At 44.6% G+C, this 19,947-nt stretch overlaps 1 protein-coding gene across 1 annotated transcript in view; it reads left to right on the top strand.

Moving 5' to 3' along the window:
• Positions 1-438: 438 nt before the first annotated feature.
• The window catches only part of LOC122108605 (NACHT, LRR and PYD domains-containing protein 1a-like), a 30,161-nt gene continuing 10,652 nt past the window's right edge, over positions 439-19,947 (top strand). The window contains exons 1-9 of the mRNA XM_042680593.1: positions 439-479; positions 1,451-1,644; positions 6,996-8,595; positions 11,018-11,188; positions 13,371-13,541; positions 15,584-15,673; positions 15,879-15,970; positions 16,536-16,692; positions 18,131-18,354. Of these exons, the coding sequence (XP_042536527.1) occupies positions 439-479; positions 1,451-1,644; positions 6,996-8,595; positions 11,018-11,188; positions 13,371-13,541; positions 15,584-15,673; positions 15,879-15,970; positions 16,536-16,692; positions 18,131-18,354 (2,740 nt within the window). The remainder of the gene's footprint in view (positions 480-1,450; positions 1,645-6,995; positions 8,596-11,017; positions 11,189-13,370; positions 13,542-15,583; positions 15,674-15,878; positions 15,971-16,535; positions 16,693-18,130; positions 18,355-19,947) is intronic.

Below are 19,947 nucleotides of genomic sequence, written 5' to 3'. Positions count from 1 at the left end.
CTCCACCCACACCATCTTTTAGCTGATGCCTTGGGGGTTACAGACTGGGTTCTGAATGCTGATAAGGAGTGGTTTACCCAGCAAACAGAAATTATCCACACTAAGAGTCTCGCATTGGGAAGTAGTAGGACCCAAGGCACAAGGAGATCACGTCCTCTGCCTGCCTCATGCCCTTCACTTCCCACCCTCTGTGTTTGTCTCTAAGGAGATCTTGTACAGGGAACAAGCCAAGCTTTGGGGGCCACCACCAGGAGCTACTACAGAAGCAGGCTCTAAAAGAGTTCCAGCTATGTCTGCTCAACAAAGCACTCCTGAAGAGCACCTCCAGGGGCAAAGTGGCTCAGTCACAGAAAGCAAGTGGAATGAAGACGACCTCAGAACTGATGGCTTAATTCAGAGGCAAGGATCTAACCCCAGGTATGTGGCACCTATGGGCCGATGGAAGTTGTGGCCCAAGGCCTAACAGCTGTGGATATCAAGTGAGTAAGCAAGACCCTAACCCACTCCTATTGATACCTAAATGCCAACCTCTCCTCAGGTGGTGACTTGCACGACCCTAGTCCAAGGATTCCAGCTCACCCTAGGCCAGAGCTGGGAGGCTGACTGGGAAGACCTTACTGGACAGTAGAGTCCCACATTCTCTTCTACTCCAGTGCATTCCCAGACCCCATGTGATTCCCATAACACCCAGGATAAAGTCTTCCAGGGCTGAACAGGGAAGAGACTGCCATTCAGAATGGCACTACAGGGATAGATATGAGTTCAAAACTAGCTTCCAAGAGGAGTGCTTGCTCAGCAATGAAGTTATGAACACAGATTTGGGAGCTGAAGGGAAATCATTTCACTGTCTGCCTTTGTTTCTTCATCTGTAAAATGAAGAGATGAACCCCTTGGATTTGTAAGAATTAAAAGTGATCGTCTATAGTAAACATTTACCAGAGTCCAATGTTCAACAACTAGGAGTGCTTGCTATTGCTTTTGCTATTGCCACTGCTGCTGCTCTGATCACGATTCATATAACTGCAGGGTGGAAGCTCATAGCCCCCCATGTGAGTGCCAAGACTGAGAGAGGAATGGTAATTACACAGGGGAGCAGTGAAAACCAGAACAGGGCCATGGATTTCCTGTATCTCAGATCAGAACGTTTCCTAGCAGCACATATGAGAGCTTCACTTTCTGCATGAGCTTTTGGGGAATTGCGTGCAAGCTGCAGCGCATTTGTAGGATCTTAGTGCCCACTGCTAAGACAGGGCTCCTAAGTAATGTAAAGAAAACCAGCCTCAGTGCCCTGGCTCCTGCCCCTGCCTTTAATAAGCCTCCAACCTCACTGTGTCCTTCCCCATAGGCCAGTCTCTGTCAAGGGTCCCCCCAAATCACATCAAACATGGAGTTCCTCAACTGCCCTAGCAAATCTCCTAACTCATTTCATTCCTGTCATTTTTCTCTCTAGAAAACTTCTCTCTCAATCACACTCAGGAACACCAACAACATCAATCACTAGACAAGCAGCCCACCATTCAACATCCCCAGAGACACGGGTCATCCATTCAGAAAAAGTTTATGGATGTGACACAAAGTCAAGAAATCTAAGAATATTAGAGATACAACGGCCTCTTGCTAAAGCAGGTGAAAACTACCACATAGGTGAGGCCAACATGACTGACTCTGTGTGTCTGTGTGTCTATGTATCTGTGTGTGTGTGTTTCTTTGTGTCTGTGTGTGTGTGTCTGTGTGTGTGTGTGTGTGTGTGTTTGTGTGTTGAGGTCCTTATGGTCCTAGGGCTTAAACTGAGGGGTTGGGCACTGTCCTTGAGCTTTTTCTGCTCAAGGATACTGTGAGGAAACTGAGTCATGAGTATGCAGAAAGATCAAATGGAGACAAGACAGGCTTTAATCATGGCTGCAGAGGGACGCCATGTAACACGAAGCAGGATCAGAGGAACAAAGAGGGGAGAAATCTGAAGCTTAGGTACAATTTGTCAAGGACACATGTGGAATTGAGTTAGGGTCAAGGGTAGCAGACAGTAAAGTAGACATTATGACAAACATTTAGGCCAAAAACCTACATTGCCATCTATTGTGGCTGAAAAGAATGATTTAAATTTAGGTGTGTTTGTGATTTGAATTTTATGTTGTGTTAGGTGAGAATGATCCCAAGAACTACTCAGGATGGGAGTTCCTGATAAGCGGTCCCAGGGAGGGCAAGGGAGCTCAGTGGGCCATGGGAGCACATTGGGTTATAAAAACAATCAAGACAGATTCCCATCACTTGAGACCCTGAAGGGATATAAAAAGTTGAAGGGCATTGTGGTCTTTTCTGGCTAGTTCCTGCTGCCTTAGGGGCCCCAAGAGGTCACTGGGGCCGGGGTCTTCAGGGGCCAGTTCTGCATTGGTCAGGGAGGTATTAAGCGAAGCCTTCAGTGGCCTGCAGTAGTAGATGGCCTTGACTTGCTCCTGGGCGTAGGCTTGTATGATGGCTGTTATGAGATGGATGAAAAAATTCTGAAAATAATTTTTTAGTAATGTAATAAGGTTAAGATAAGAATGATCACTAGAGATAGAATTATCACTGGCAGAAGCCAGGACATCTGACTACAGACATTACTCCATTGATTAAAAAGAAAGAATAAAAAATGATTACAAGGAATGGCGTTATCAATGTTAGGAGCCTGGATGTCTGGCTCTGGATGCTACTCCACTGACTCCCAGAGTTCACATAGAAGAAAGATGAGGCTCACAAGGAGACTGACAAGTATTGTCACAGCCATGCCACCCGATACAGGGGAAGGTTTGTGAAGGTTCCCTTTAGAAGCCATTGACTTCAATAAAAACAAGCAACCTTGGTAGAACCTTTATTCAGAAGTGGGGGGAGGGTGGGTGTTGGGGACTAGAGGAAATAGCTAACAAGCAGAGTTTCCAAATCCAGTCAATAAAGACCTAGGTCTTTATTGATCTTCCCTCACCTACTTAGGCAGCTGAAGCCATGAGCTGGTGAAGGTGGAGGCTTCTAGTTGCACACAGCCAACAATTTGGCCACAGGGTGGGAAGGATTATTGGATGGGATGAACAGGGGTGCAAAATCCCCCATGTTGCTAGGCTCAAAGGGGTGCAAAATCCCCCCTGTTGGTCTGGCTCTCTGAAAGCCACTATTTGTGAAAAGAAAAAAAGAGAGAGGAAGAAAGAGGAGAGAGGAAAGAAGAGGAGAAGATAGAAGAGGAAAGAGAAAGACAGAGAGAGAGAGAGAGAGAGAGTCTCTTAAAACTGAGTTTGCCTATCAAGTCAATATGCCTAGGTGAAGGCCTAACATCCTTTCCTAGCAGCTCAGAAGCTAGAACTAGGGATTCCGGGTCCCTTTCTGACCATCATTCATTTATAGTAAGCAGGAGGAACCAATTGGCTCTCAGAAAGCCTCTTGGGAGGAAAGAAAAAAGGAGAGATGGTGGGAGAGAGATAGAGGGATGTAGTATCCTCTACAAGGACAAGAGTCCTCCGGGGGAACACTGTTCCTGATGAGGGAGCCATCTGTTGGAAGCTGAGTCATGAGCATTAGGAACAATCAAGTGGATGACAGGAGACAAAGAAGTCAGAGACCTCAGCAGACATGAGCAGGCTTTAATCGTTTTGGCAGAAGAATCCGTGCAACACTGAGCAGGGTCAGAGAAACAAACAGTGGGGAAGGAAGTGGATCTGAAGCTTAAGTATAATTTGTCAAGGACACATGTTGAATTGAGTTATGGTGGACAGTAGAAGGCAGTCATGTTCATTATGATGAACATTTAGGTCACAAGGTCACATTGCCCTCTGTGGTGGCTGAAAAGAATGGTTTAAGTTTAGATGATTCCGGGTGTGTGTGTATTCCCAACAACTGCTCAGATGGGAGTTCCCAGTAAGGGGTTCTAGGGAGGTGGGGAGAACTCAATTGGCCCTGGGAGCCAAACTGGGTTCATTAAAAAAAAAAAAAAAGCAAGACAGATTCCCATCAGCTACCATTCTACCACCAGACTCATAACTCCACTTCTGGCTTTTTGGTGGTTAATTGGAGATAAGACTCTCCTAGGCTTTCCTGCCCAGGTTGGGCTGAAACTGTATTCCTCAGCTCTCAGCCTCCTGAAATGCTAGGGTGACAGGCATGAGCCACCAGCACCAGCTTTCTTTCTTTCTTTACTTTGTTTTTGAGGGGGACAGCAAAGGCATGAACCAAGAGTCAATCCCCTGGGGACCTGAAACACAAAAAAGACTGAACACAAAAGACCTAGAAATCCTCTGAAACAATTCTACCAACCCTGCCTTGGAAGTTTCAAAAATGGGCTCTGACACTGCCTCCAAGAAGCCCCGGGTATTAAAATGCAGGTTCATTCTTCAGAACAGGAAACACAACACCTGGCTTAGTGGGCAGGGCACTGGCCTGGGATCAGGAAAGTAGCATTTGTTTCCCACAGGGGCCCTCAGCATCTCTCTACCCAAGTGCCTAGAACAAGTCATGTCCTTTCAAACGACCTCACTCCAGGTCAGACCTTGGTCCCAGTGCTTCACTTGCATGCTCTACAATTTCACAACCACTCTGTGACAGAGACAACTATTGTCCCACTGTAGAGATGAGCAAAGCTCTAAAGTTAAAGTCACACAGTTAGTGCAGAGCTGGAATTAAACTATCACTGTCTCCTTCACCATAGTCCACATCTCTATCTTATTAAGAACTGAAGCCCTATGCCCTATGACATCTGGGTAATGGGGACAGGCACACCAAAGCCACGGGCACACAGGGCCCAGTGGCATGATCTTAACCATGAATTACACTGCCTCTAGCATTAGGAGATGCTACCTTGGAAATCTTAAAGATGTTCAATTAATAGGATTTGTTCTACATGAATTTAGGAATAAACTCATAGACTTCATGGTTCTAAAATGTGGTCCATGCTCCATGTATATTGACTAACTTCATAAGTCATACCACTTCTCATCCAAAATGGGGAAAAAGGAAGAAAGTGTCACTGGGTGGAGATGAGTTGAGTAGTTTCCTTTAAATGCAAGAATTCATAGGGCTGGGAAGTTGGCTCAGTGCTCGCCTCACATGCATGAGGCCATGGGTTCGATTCCCAACACCACATAAACAGAAAAAGCTGGAAGTGGTGCTGTGGCTCAAGTTGTAGAGCACTAGCCTTGAGCTGAAGAGCTGAGAGACAGCACCCAGGCCCAGAATTCAAGCCCCACTACCGACAAAAAAAATTCAGGAACTCTTCATTTAGGGTCCTTGACTTTGATTGCAAAATTTTTCTGGACAAGTGAATATGGTAAGAAAACTTGGCAGACTTTGTTAAGTAAACAAACAGGCAAGCAGGCAAACACACAGAAGGGCTGGAGCACACTCTAACAGAGTGCATGCTCTTACAGTGAGAGACACACTGCTCCTTGGCCTGTTAGGGCATTTATAGGATAAAGGCAGGGGGTCTGGATTTCAAGTTATGCAAAGCTGGGTTCTTTGTCTTTACTCTAACCACATCTGGCATTATTTTCTGAGTTTCCAAGTAGGAATGCATCCTGCCAAAAAACAAATCCTATCTTTGAGATAAGGCAGCACCTTGCTATTTGCCTTTTAAGCCAGGTGGCTTAAGTTTGGGAAGGCATTCTTCTCAGAAAGGCATACATAAATGCATCCATCAGGAATGAATGCAACCTGTTGTCTCTTGAAGCAATGATACCATTTCTATGTTTCTAAATGCTATATTTCCAAGTTGCTTTCACCAGGCCTCATTTTCCTTAAGTTTTCCTGTTTCACCAAATGACTTTGTTCCCATAATCTTAATGAAAATGAAGGAATATCTCCTGTATTTGCTGTAATCTGACTATACCTCCTTTTTTCTTAGTCCATCTGGCTTCAGAAGGAACGAAGGAAGGAAGAAAGAAAGGAAAAAGCAAGGAAGGAAGAAAGGACTAGAATCATCTTACAGAAACATGCAAATGAACTAAACATTAAAATGATATATGCACAAAATTGAAACGAAAAAAGTGGGAGGACAAATTAGTAGGCATAAAAGATATTTATATTAGTGATGAGTGTCCAAGCAAGTAGCACAATGGACATATATAAAAGGGATTTAATGGTAGCTTTCATACATAAGAAAAGGCTGATTCTATAGAATTGCATTTTAAATAGTTTTATTAGTTGTACAAAGGTGTGGCCATTAAACAAAGCAGTTAATGAATACAATGGGTCTTGGTCACTGTCACCTCTCAACAAAAAATTGCTTTTTTTCACCTGACTTTAAATTCTAAGGGAATTCTTCGGTGGAGCACTTGAATAAAATAGCATCTCAGAACAAGTACAAAACATATATGGCATTTTTTGAAATATTAGAAGCACAGGTAGAGATATGTGTGTAAAGACAGAACAATAGGATGTGGGTTTTTGGTAGACTCCAGTAATCCTATCTACTCAGGATCTGAGATCTGAGAATCACAGTTTGAAGCCAGCCTGGACAGAAAAGTCTATGAGACTCTTAATTCCAATTCATCAACAAAAAGCCAGTAGGGGGAATATGCCTCAAGGGTCAAGCACCAGCCTCAAGTGAAAATGCTAAGGGAGAACTCCAGGCCCCGAAAACAAGGCCCTATATCTCACCACCCAAAGTATGTTTTATAGGTCTTCATTGCAACTATCTAAGCCTGCTCTCATAGGCTTCAAGTAGTCAGAGATGAGAAATCAAGAAACAGTGGGAATTCAGTCTTTATTCTAGCCACTGAAGCAGTGCCCGTGATACGTATTTAATAAAGGAAAGAAAGTCATGCATCTGGCTTGCTCACATCAGGACTTGAACTAGAATCCTCTCTGTCTACGTTCATGTTCCCTCACTGTGCTACCAAGAATGCTCCACGGTCTGCAGCTGATGTGACATGTAGCTTAGAGTCTGCACAAAGTTCATGATTGTTTAATAAACAAATAAGTCATAAATCATTCTAACCCATTCATTTATGTTCCCTCTACGCTCCCTTACTTAGAAGCCAGAAAAATAAGATCAAAGAACCAGAAGACAAAGAAACCTTTCCCTTGGAAAAATGAGTATTTTACTCAACTGCTACTTCTAAAAAAACCTTACCCCAAAGGACAGGAGCCCTTCTTCAGGAAAAGCTGGCATCAGGATGAAGTGGAGGAGAGAGGACATTTGATTGACATCAGAGATTTATTTGGCCCACGTCTAGACACTCAGGGACAATCTCCAACAGTCATACTGTATGGGTCTGCCGGAACTGGGAAATCGACTCTGGCCAGGCAGGTGAGAGCAGCCTGGGAAGAAGGGTGGCTGTACAGGGACCGATTCCAGCACATCTTTTTCATCAGTTGCAGGGAGCTAGACCAGCATGGCATTTCGAGTCTGGCTGAGCTTCTTGAAAATGACCCAGCTGTCCCAGAAGTTCCCATTCATGAGATCCTGTCTAGGCCAGAGCAGCTGCTCTTCATCTTAGATGGTGTGGATGAGTTACTATGGACTGTAGAGAGGAAGAAGTCTTGCCTTGGTCTGCACTGGAGCAAGAGTCAGCCAATTTACATGCTAATGAGTAATTTGCCAATTTACATGCTACTGAGTAATTTGCTGAGGAGAATCATGCTTCCTGAGGCTTCCTTGCTCATCACAGCTCGGACTACAGCTCTCTCTAAGCTCGTCCCTATCTTGAAGCAGCCATGTCAGGTGGAAGTCTTGGGCTTCGCTGAGTTCAGCAGGAAGGAATATTTCTACAAATATTTCCCAGACGAGAGCCAAGCACTCAAAGCCTTTAGCTTGGTTGAATCAAACCCCGAACTCTTGACTCTGTGTCTGGTGCCCTGGGTGTCGTGGCTGGTCTGCACATGCCTCAAGCTACAGATGGAGCGGGGGGAGGAAATTGTACTCACCTCCCAGACCACCACAGCCCTCTGTCTGCACTACCTTGTCCATAATTTCCCAGCTCAGCTCCTGGGGACCCATCTCAGGGGAATCTGCTCTCTGGCTGCTGAAGGCATCTGTTGGAGAAAGACTGTATTCACTATAGATGACTTGAGGAAGTATGGTTTAAAACAGGATGTCATTCTCAATTTCATAGGGATTGGTATCCTTCAAGACCATCAATCTATGAGCTACAGCTTCTCTCACCTCTGTTTCCAGGAGTTCCTCGCAGCAGTGTCTTTTGCCTTATGGGATGAATATCCTATCTTCCTGATAGCAGAAGAATACTTGCAAATAGAGAATAGAAGGCATAGCCTGTTTGAAGAACCAAGCATTCACTTCCTCTTTGGTCTTTTAAGTGAACAAGTAACAAAAGAGATGAAATGCATTACCCACCAACTGCCTCAGATGAAGAAACAGGAGCTGCTATATTTTGCACAGATGAAATCCAGGTACCAGCAGCCATTTTCACTGGAAGTGCTTCACTGTCTTTATGAGACTCAGGATGAAGAGTTTCTGACCCAAGTTATGCAAAGGTTCTTGAGAGCCAGAATGTACCTCCATACAGACATGGAGCTTCTGGTGGCCACTTTCTGTATTAAATTCTGCAGCCATGTGAAGAGGCTTCAGCTGATTGGACCGCAGATACAAGTACAGAGATTCCCTGGAGTAGTTCTGTGAGTATCCCACAAAACCCTTCCTCCAGCTCCTCTGTGTCTCAAGAGCCCCGTTGTCCTGTGTACCAGAAACACACTCAATCTGGCCCCAGGGCTCTGGATGTAGGTCATTGGTGACTTCTAACTGCCCAAACTGACGTCCATTGTCTGCCCACCCAAGAGCTTTGGTATGACTGTGTGACAGATCTGCCAAGTCCTGCTGTCCCTCTTCCTAGCTCTAAGAGGGCCACCACCTCCTCTGCTGGGCACTCTCCCAACTTCATGCTGATCTTCACATGGCCCTAACCTCTCCAAGACTCAGAAAAACCTGCCTCTGAGCCTCTCTTTTCATTGGCTTTCTCTGAGAAATTGTCACTCAGGCACTTCAGATACTCCCTTCCCCATTTCAGTGACCTTTGACTTGAGACCATTTCTCATCACCTCAGAATACAGGTGTCTGAGAAGAACTGTTGAGTTTTCCCTGCAATCCTGGTTCCTTGTTGATGTCTGTTGTAGGCAGTCAACCTGAATCCAAATGGGAGCTTGGAAGTGTAGTGCTCTCTAACTACCCTCAACCTAACTGCACTGAGAATGTCCCCTGCCTCTCACCATGCCAGCCCTGGGCAGTGGTGTGTTAGCTGATGATTTTAACTCTTAATAAATTCCCTCAGTAAACATTCAGATTTCCAGGCCTTAAATATTGCAAATTGAAGAGCAAAATCCCTAAAGTGCTCCGAAACTAGGAGAGAAGACACATCAGGCAGCAATGCCAATACAGAGATACAATATAATACAATAACAAAGGTACAGAGGAAGAAGTGGTCAACATGGGGAACAGAAAGGGAACGATCTCAAAGGAAGAAATGGTCAACTTATATGATTTTCAGACTTTTTAAAGAGGTTTATCATGATAAAAACCCATGTTTCTTGAGAAAGGATAAATATAAAGAAGGAAATGTCAATCACAGGTTTGGAGGTGCGGCTAAGTTGGTAGAGCACTAACCAGTGAGTGAAAGCATCAGATACTAAATTCAAGTCCCTGTCTCAGACCAAAAAAAGAAAGAAAAAGAAAATATAAATCACAATTTTATCATGCAGTAATGAAGTATACCTATGGAGTCATTTTTCTATGTCCTTCCTATAAGGAAATTGAACCATTCTATATAGTTTATCTTGTAATCAGCTTTAGTTAGTTAGTGATGTTAATATATCAAGGCTATACCTCCTTTTACTGAGAAGACTGATTTAACACTAGTCCAAAGGCCATGTGCTGTTCCCTTGGGAGAGCTTTATGGCTGATCCCACCAATGCCCTGTTCTCCTACCTGTAAGTTAGTTTCTAATTGTTCATGGTGATAACATGATTTGACTTTGAGGCTTGACATGGGTTTTCAGAAAAGCTCTGATCAGGAATAGGACAGAATCCAGAGAGTGCAGAAGGAGCCAGGGATACCAGGTGAGAGCCAGCCAGTTTGGAATGGACCATCACTTGTGGAGATTGGAGAGGATCTTGGGAAAGTTGGAGCTTCTGCTACTGAAGTAGAGAGAAGTGAGAGGCCCTGAGTCAGTCAGGAAGGGCAGGGGGTGGGAAGGAGGCTGCTGAACACAGACATGGGGAAGACTGGCCCCAGCTGTGGAGCAGCCTGTGAAAGGAAGGAGTGAGGACGGCGGAGGAGAGGCTTCCAGGTTCCTTGGTTCATAATTAAACCTCATGCATTTGGATAATCAAGTTTTAATTTTTCTTTCAAACAATGTATATGTGATACTACCATCAAAAAAGATATCGCTTGCAAATTTTATTCATTGGTATCTTTCACATTAACTTCATGTTGGTAAATTGGAATAATATAGTTTTTAACTTTTGCTACAGTCACGATTGGACAATTGTAATGTTTTTGAAGAATATGCACTGTTTATATTTCTGAAGTGTTAAAAGGTTCAACAGAATGTACACCTTTGTGGGACTCAGAAAGGCTTCATAATCCTCACAAACCCTCTTCACAGCAGGTACTATTATTACCTTGGTTTTACAGATGAATAAATGGTCACAGAACCAAGCCTAGCATGCAGCCTGCTGGCTTCAGAGTCTCATCTCCCTGTCCATAGAAGCTATTCAGAATTGAGGAAAAGTTGAATGGTTAGAGACCTATTGGAACCTACTGGGTCAAGAGTTACTGGGCTACTGAAGTGGAGATATCTGAAAAGAAACAAGAGTATCATTATGTAGCTTGAAGCAGAACTTAAGAGATAGAATGAACAGCCACATAGAGGAGGGGTCAGGGGTTGGGGACAAAGGGCAATTATGTAGGATGGTCAGTCCTGACAATGGCACTGTCCATGGAGGACTGGTGCTCAGGGAACAAACCTGCACCGTTGTACAAGGCTGCGCAGCTCAGACCCTGTCTGCTTATGATACACTTCTCCTGGTCCTCTCTCTGCCTCAGGTCCATGTGGGCCCCACTCACTGATACCTCGTGGAAGGTTCTCTTCTCCACTCTCAAGGTCAGTGGAAGCCTGAAGGAATTGGACTTAAGTGGCAATCCACTGAGTTGTTCTGCAGTGCAGAGTCTGTGTGAGACCCTAAGACACCCCCAGTGCCATCTGGAGACCTTGAGGTGAGTCAGAGCTGGGCTGGGCTCTCCCAAAAACGGAGATGGGCAAGAGATCAAAGGCAAAAGCCAAGTACAGAACTTGGCTTGGTTTCTGTAGCCATCAAATATTCATGGAACTACTCTCTGACCAAGACTTGGAGAGATGTAAGAGTTATTGTGGTAAACAAAGATTCTTAGAAGCCATGCACAAGTGGCTCACGCCTATGATCCTAGCTGTTCAGGAGGCTGAAATCTGAAGATCACGGATCAAAGCCTGTCAGGTCAGGAAAGTCCATGAGACTCTAATCTCCAATTAACCACCAGAAAACCAGATGTGGCACTGTGTTTCCAAGTGGTGAAGCACTAGCTTTGAGCAAAAAAGCTGAGGGACAGTGGACAGGCCATGGGTTCAAACCCTATGATCATCTAAAGAAAAATCTTTCCAGAGTTTGCTAAAGATAGAAATCAATGAGCTATGCTAACAGATGTTGCCTGGATGCTGACTTTCTGGGCGTACCGTTGATATCTCAACACTGGGAACAGTGAGGAAATATAAATTGTCTGTGGACAAGTGCTCTCAAATGCCAAGTGCTGGGACACACCTTCCATACAGCTCACCTTGACTTTCAGATGTGTAAGGAAGTCCAGATGAACCAAGGAGTAAACAGGTGGGGCTAATGGGCAGGCAGTTATTATTTGATGAAGGAGAGAAGGGGACGATAAAGCGGGAGACGTCTTTGGTATCCAACCTAAAGAAGCATAACCTGTCTCCCACGTCAGCTCCCTGCCTCCTTCCTGCACCTTCTACAGCTGCCTGTCAGGTCTCCATCTGCAACTCTCGATCCAATGATACATCCTCCTGTGGAAGGGCCCCGAAACTCACCATATTCTACACTTCCCACTGTGCCAGAATAAAACCTGTGTCTCTCAGTGCCTGCTGCATCATTGTCAGGACACAGTACTAAAAAAGTGTAGCACACTTCTTCAAAAAACTCAAAAAGTTATTGTTCCTACTGCACACAATTATTCACAGACACACACATGGGTGCACGCACTCTTTCAGTTTCCATGGGGGTCACTTTTGGCTTCTAAGATCAGATATTCATAAACCTGGTTCTACCTGCATTTCTCTCCTTTATCCCAATACCACATCTTCATCTTCACAGAGCCATTGCTGGCTTCCCATCAATCTTCCTGAAAAGAGGTGGGTGGGATGAGAAGAAGGGCATGAGAGCAAGCTGAGATCTCCTAATATCAGGGGTTCAGCAATCCCAGGAAGAGTGGGAATTCTATCACATTTATAATACTGAAACTTTAATACATTTACAGACTATGAAACTGAGTCAAGAAGGATACATACCAGGTATCAGCATCAATAGAACTTGAAGCTAAATCTAACTTCTAAGCCTGGTTCTACTTGTCCAGGATCTTAGCCTAGATCCTGTAAGTTCATTCCTTCTTGTGACTCTTGGCCCATGAACAGAGAAGGTTCAGACTTCCCTGGACATCGTGGGTATGGAGCCCTCTAGATCCATGATGCTCCAGCTATGCAGACCTCTGGGTCCAGAAGCAGGCTAGGGCCCCCACCTTGATTCCACTGGTTCTGCAGCTGTACTGTGGGAGACCCGATTTATTCACCCAGCTGAGGAAAGAAGGCCTGAGAGCCTGGCACTGCCAGCCCAGCACACCCGGTTCAGTCATGCCTCTGGCCTGCCACAGCACTGACTCCAAACCTCCACATGTACTGGGGAGCCAGGATTGACCCTCAGTTTCACTAAACCTTTTGTATTCCTCTCAATATGAGTTATTATATTAGAAACTCACTGATTTTATTTTCCTGGATAAGAGATTCCCTTAACTTCCACATACCTCTATAGAGCCATTGTTCACTGCCCATAGGTACTTGGCAGGGCCAGCATAGTTAACAATTAAACGCAGGTTTACAGCTAGAACACTGGGTAAATTATTAACACAAGGTGGAGAAGATGGGGGACAAAATTCCTGTGAATCTTATCAGAAGTAAGGGTGGTTGCTGTATCCTAAGGACTTGGCTAAATGAGGAAATGAGGACTTCCCAGGTCTCTTCAGCCAGGAAAGCCTCTCTTCCTTTAATGACACCTCAGGATCCACAGAGAACATGAATTACACTCCACTTCCATAGATGAGAGAGCCCTCAGGACAGTGAGCTTGTGTGTCTCTGCTGCAGGCTGGCCAGATGTGGCCTCACCTCCAGCTGCTGCCAGGACCTGGCCTCTGTGCTTAGCAACAGCTGCACGCTGAGGGAACTCGACCTGCGTCAGAATGACCTGGGTGACCTTGGTGTGAAGCTGCTCTGTGAGGGTTTCAAGCATCCTGCCTGCCAACTCACGTTCCTACGGTAAGGCCATGGGGATCCCTTCTAGTCTGGGTGCAGAAGAAGGGCAGATGGAAGGTTCTTGGCAGCCTTACAGGTGAAGAAAAGGGACAGTAAATGCTCAGTCAGGCCAGTCCTTGATGGCTAGGCCATTTACACTCACATGTGATTTGAGCAAATCACTGTCTTCTCTGAGATTCCGTTTCCACCTGTATGTTATGGGAGTATCACTTCCACCTCATGGATTACAATGAGATAAAATGTATTTGAGTTCAGAGTGTGCAGAGTCAGATATGATAGAGAGATCATGTCATTGAGGCAGTATGATTTTAGAGACTCCCAGTTCTCCTCACTCAAGCATGTCTGCACTCATTCATTTGCCTCTGCCTTCATTCACGACATTGCTCTTGTGTGCCAAGCAGCAGGTCAGGCCCTAGAGACCCACTGGAAGGCCCTACCCTCCTATGGCTGACACACTGGGGAAGGAGAAGTGTGGACCACCCATCAGCACAAGAATACATATTCATGACCTGTTTTGAGCACTGTGAAGCAAAATACAGATACTGTAAAGTTAAACATTGGCACAGGTTGGAATTACATCAGTGGACCTCCGTAGGCTTCAGGCCTGAAGAATAAAAGGGGAGCTTAAGCACCAGAGGCTGAATAACGCCATGTGCAGCTGACACTGAGCTGGCCCCAAGCCCTGGGGATCATACAAGCCAGAATAATCTCCATCTTCCTCATGCCTGTCTTTCAACAAGCCCTCCTTCCCCATACTGTCTCTCAACTGTTTCTTCTATTGTCTTTCTTATACAAGTTGACAGACAGCTAATAGCTGTAGCTCCTGGACAGGCCCTGCCATGTGCTCAGAGTCTCCATTTTCAGAACCCCGTCCCTTCCAAAGCTGAAAGGGTGCAAGAATTCCATGCCCAGTGGCTTCCCTTGGCCAGTTCTTCATCTTGAAAGAGTAATCAGAACAGAATAATGGCATAAAAAATAAAACGTGTCTGCTCTCTGGTTCCCCTGCAGCTGAAACTGACCTTAACAACCAGGTGAACTTTACTCCCCAGCCTGCACCCTACCAAGCCCTCAGAACCATCACCTTCTGCTGCATCCCCTCTCCTCTCCAGATCTGTCTCTGCCAGTAGATCTGTATTCAGGTCATAGCTCAACACTAAGCTGTGATACTTTGGCTACCTCGGAGGAAAGCTAGCTTTTATAAATCTTGTGGAAGAAGGTTCTACCTCCTTCCTGTCCTCATAAAACAGAGGGACAGAGGCAAACTTACACACTCAGGATTCTATTACCTTCCCATGGGAGCGCTGCCATGACAGAGTAATGATGATCATGGTGCAGGTTTCTTAGATGCTTTGTCTTGCCTCACAGCAGCCAAGCAAGAATGACCTGTCCTCAGTCGGAGACAGGGATGGACAGGCCTGGAGAAGGTTGTAACCATCCCAGATCCGATGGAAACTACAGTTCCTGAAGTCTGTAAGATGGAAACCAGGACTCTCCTTTCAGCAGATCTTCTAGGTTCTGAGGAGAAAGCCCAGGCCCGTACTGTGCACAGCTGTTCCATGGGTTCTAAAGTTCTATCCAAAGTCTCTTGAGGAACTAAGAAATGCCCCCCAGCACTGGGAATGATGCTTGCTCAAGCTCACATTCTACCAACATGAACAACTTCATCCATGGTCCTGTCTCTTTCCTTGGATGGCCTGCTGGAAGCCTGAGCCTTATAGATCATAAAAGCTCATCCCCTCCTCTCAACTCAGGACAGGTCCAAAGGGTCATTCTGGGTTCAGAACTCCCTGTGAGCTGACCAGTGCCTACACTGAGTCCACCTTGAAGCTAGTGCCTTCTTCTGCCCAGTTCTGCTGCCCTCCCTTCCTCTGACTTGGTATTAGCCCAACAGCACTCCCTAGTCAGCCTCCTCAGAGCCTGATTCCCAGGGACCTGACTGAGACAGATGCCTCCAGCAGGTCTCAGAGTCCAGAGTCCTGGGCCTGAGGGCTTGAAGATCCTGTGATGTGGAACCCAAGAGAACCAAGTTCCCCTTGTGCTTGCAGGCTAGACCAGACCTCTCTGAGTGACTCAGTGAAGGAGGAACTGAAGGCTCTAGAGGAAGAGAGACTTGAGCTGCTCATGTCAACACTGTGGTAAGTGTTGGGCCTGGCTGACCCGGAGCCAGGGTTGAGCCTTTGCAGCTGCTCTAGAGCCAAGAGGTAGAGTCATTGGATGGTGGATAAACAGAGGTAAGAAGGAAACAAGAAACTACAGAACTAAAGTAATGTAGGGTATTTGGGATCTTTTGTGAAAAATATCCCCTACATCTAAGGGAGAGTCAACATCTCTCTGTTATAGGAAGACGAGTGAGCTGACCCCTACTGAGAGATCAGATGGAGGAGAGATAGATAACAGCCCCAACTCACTCAAGGAGCAGAGACTAAACTCAGGTATTTGAAGGGACTTGGGGAGGGGCAACTGTGGTAGAGTTTCCTCTTCATCAACTGACCATCATGTGGTCCAGAGAAGATTTCCTACCTGGAAGAGTCCATCTCATGCAAGATCATGTGTTCCAAGGGCCTAGAGAAAAATCTGTCCTCTTTTCCAGCCTCAGGGGCTGGTATTACCTGCCTCCAGCATCTGTATCCTGTGTCAGACCCTGTCCCAGGATCTGATGTTCTATTCTGGGTTTCTGAGGCCTGAGAAGCTCTCTCTATCCATGCCCATCCATCTGTAGAGCCAAGTTTCACTTCCATCCTTCCCACAGCAACATGGTGGGAAGTACAAGACTATACCAGTGGGAAGGAGAGGTAGGCAGAGTGTGGGCCAGTGGGATAGTGGGATAGGTATCATCAAAAGTGGGAAAGTGATCACAGCAGCAGAGACAGAGGCTACAAACACAGTTCTGATTTACCTAGGAAGTCTAGGCTTGAGAAAAGCCCAGCATAGGCCAGCTATGAATTCCTGGGAACACCTAATTGGACAGTCTAGAAATAAAGTGTCCTGCTCTTCCAGAGGAAGATGCCCGACTAGTATCAGAGCTGGTCTCGTATCTTACTGCTGCCTCACAAACCGTCCTGCCCGGGGATTGTCTAGGAACAGAAGATGTCTTCTTGGGTCCCATAGGGCCTGTGAATACTGAGCTGATTGACAGCGAAAGGCACCTGTGCTGGTGAGTGAGAGGCTCTGCTACCGCAAGCTGAAATTTCCCCACAGTCTCCTGACTCCCATTTTCAGACAGCATGCTTTTAATGTGTACTTTGATTGTGTGAAAAATAGGAGTATTATAAAATTTTCAAGCACACACAAAAGCTGAACATGTTAGGAATATCCTTGTTCCTTGATCTAGCTCCAGTGAACATTTTCCAAATTTCTTTCAATCACTTTCTTCCTCTTCTGTTACTACTTCAGTATTTTAAATCCAGATATTAGATAATTTTTTTTGCCACTTGTAGAGCTTGAACTCTGGGCCTGGGCACTGTCCCTCAGCTCTTCAGCTCAAGGCTAGCGCTCTACCACTTGAGACACGGTGCCACTTCTGGCTTTTTCTGCATATGTGGTGCTGAGGAATCGAATCCAGGGCCTCATGCAGGCAAGGCAAGTACTCTACCACTGAGCAACCTTCCAAGCCCATTAAATGATTTTTTTTTAACTTTAAGTATGGCATTATACATCTCAACTAACAAAAAAGGACCTTTTTTCCTAATCCAACATAATTTTCACCTCTTAAAAAACTAGCATTAGGTCTTGGCTGTTATCTAAATCCAGTCTGGTTCACATTTTCTCCTTTGGGAGGTGTATTCTTGCTGATATTTGTTCTAATCAGCTTCTGATAAGGACTGCTCAGTGTATTTGATTGGTTTTTCTCCTCAATCTCATTTCAGTATCCTATAATCCCTATGTTCCAGCTTCATTCATAAGCACTAGTTGTAAAGCACCCTTTTATTAAGAATACCTATGAAGTCATGAGGAACATGGCAACCCTGTCCTCCAAGGTCTCCCAGTCTCATAATTAACAATTTAGCCAGAATCATGTGCTCAATCCAACAGGCTGTCATTCATCATTCACTGCCACAGGCACTGACTCAGCAGGGAAGAACAAGGCACTTCACATCGACTCTGAAGCTATCATCTGACCACCCAACTACACACCAAATGGGGATCCTTGGGAAAAATCATTTTGATCTGTGTTCAGCTACAAAGCCTGCTCATGAGCAATAGCATGTAGGTTTAGTCACTATTGGTAAAATTCCTCTTCAAAACATAAGTATATGCTTTAAAAAATAAGAACACTTTCCTATTTTGTCATGGTCAACATAATAGCATTGACCAGCTGCTCCCAAGCATGTGTTAATCTATTGATTTACATTACATTACTCATCACTCCCAGCTCTGTAAGGTATGGTAACTACCACTTATAGATGAGGAAACTGAGATCAGGGAAGCTAACTGATTTCCTCAGAGAGCAGAGGAGCCAGGACTAAACCTGTGACCTTGGGTGGAATAGGGTTAGCTATTCTGGACTACCCACAGCTGCTTTATTGTGTTTGGCATCCAGAAGGGGCTTAGTGGATTTGTGTAATTTGATGTCTGCCTCTCCCTCTTTACAGTGTTCACTTCCCTGTGGCCGGCTTCTACCACTGTCCCAACATGGGTCTGGGCTTTGTGGTGAGCAGGGCAGTGACCATCACCATTGAGTTCTGTTCCTGGGACACTTGCCTGGACAAGACATGGCTGCAACACACCTGGATGATAGCAGGGCCTCTGTTTGACATCAGGGCTGAGCAAGGAACTGTGGCTGCTGTGCACCTCCCTCACTTTGTGGACCTCCAAGGTAAAGAATGGAAACATAGGAGGAGATTGGTAGAATAAGGGCCCAGAAAAATGATATAACATAGTATAGAGTGTGAGGAAAGAGGATGAGCAACTCAGAGCTTTCTAGCAAGGTGAAGAGGGTATGGAAGTTGGAGACTGTTCTTCATCCCCTATTTCCCTAAATATAATTGGAAGCATATGTCTCCAAGTCATACAGTTATTTCTGCCTAGACTTACCTTGTAGTTTCCCAAATATAAAGCTATGTCATCAATGATAATTAGTTGAAGTTTATTCAGTGCTCTTACATGCACAGTCTCATCAGGAAACATAGCATGCTCTCAGTACCTCCATTTAAAAAGATTTTCTAATACATAGCTGTGTACAAAATAAGACCAAAGGAACTAATCAAAAATATTTAGTACCCAGAGTCAATCATCAATGAGAAGCTATCACCACCTGTCAGGCAGGGAGAAGACATAATGTTGCCAGATTACAATTGAGATCTGGAATCACACAAAAATGGCTCAGAATGGACAATGGTCAAAATAGCCAACCACTATTTTTCCCGTAAGAAATACAAGTTCACAGTTCCAATCCTCACAGAGAAAGTTGGGTACAATGGCTCATATCCACCATGCCAGCACACAAGAGGCTCAAGCAGGAAGATCACAAGTTCCAGCCTGAGATACATATCAAGACAATGTCTGGGGAAAAAAGTAAATATCACAGAAAAACTACAGTGTACCAGAAATGAAACCCAGCAGAAAACTGCATAATACAAATCAACCCATTAAAACTTCAGTCTCTGAAATTATCACAAATAGAACATATATATGTGTCCAAAATACACTTAAAAAGTGGTAAAATATGAACATGAAGCAAGAAATAGTACAAATGATAAAATAGGAACAGATGAGATTGACAGATAACATGTTTAAATATTACATACTTTGGAGGATACCATGATGAAAATAGCTGTATAATTAATTAGAATTCCAGAATAATATGCTTGAGAGAATAGAAATGATGCAATAATAAAAGAGATAATTACCAAGAGAATTTCTGTGATATTACTGTGAAATGTAAGACTTCTCAGGGTGAGAACTTAAAAAAGTGCAAAGAAGAAAAGAAAAAACAAAGGGACAGAAACAAATCAACATTATAGCAAAACTTGCCAATCCCAAATCTTAAGCAAAGGTTACTGCCAACAGAAGGAAAGCTTACCTAGAGAGGTATGTTGACTGACTTCTGAGCAGCAACAGTGGAAGGCAGAGGACAATGGAAAGATGTCTTCATGGCCCTGAGAAATAACTGTCCATCAAGAACTGTGAATTGCAAAACTACAATTATTTTGAGTTCAAAAAGAGCTTTACAAGAAATTAAAAGCAGAGAGATTACCAAAAACAAATACTTCCTGAACAAAAGTCTTAAATTTGTACCTAGAGAAAATGGAACATGAACTCCAAAGTGCAAGGTAGAATAATAAGCAAAGACACTGAATCATGTTTAAGTGAAGCTAATGCTCATTGACTGCATAAAGCAACAGCATCGATTTCTTTAAAAAGAGTATTTAGCAAAGTGCTTCACACATAGTCTCTGTTCTCAAAGAGC

The sequence above is a fragment of the Dipodomys spectabilis genome, unplaced genomic scaffold (genome assembly GCF_019054845.1).
Source record: "Dipodomys spectabilis isolate Male_0828 unplaced genomic scaffold, ASM1905484v1 ptg000062l, whole genome shotgun sequence".
NCBI classification, from domain to species: Eukaryota; Metazoa; Chordata; class Mammalia; order Rodentia; family Heteromyidae; genus Dipodomys; species Dipodomys spectabilis.
Note: the sequence above shows the minus strand (reverse complement) of the source record. Positions and strands in the feature narration are given on the sequence as shown.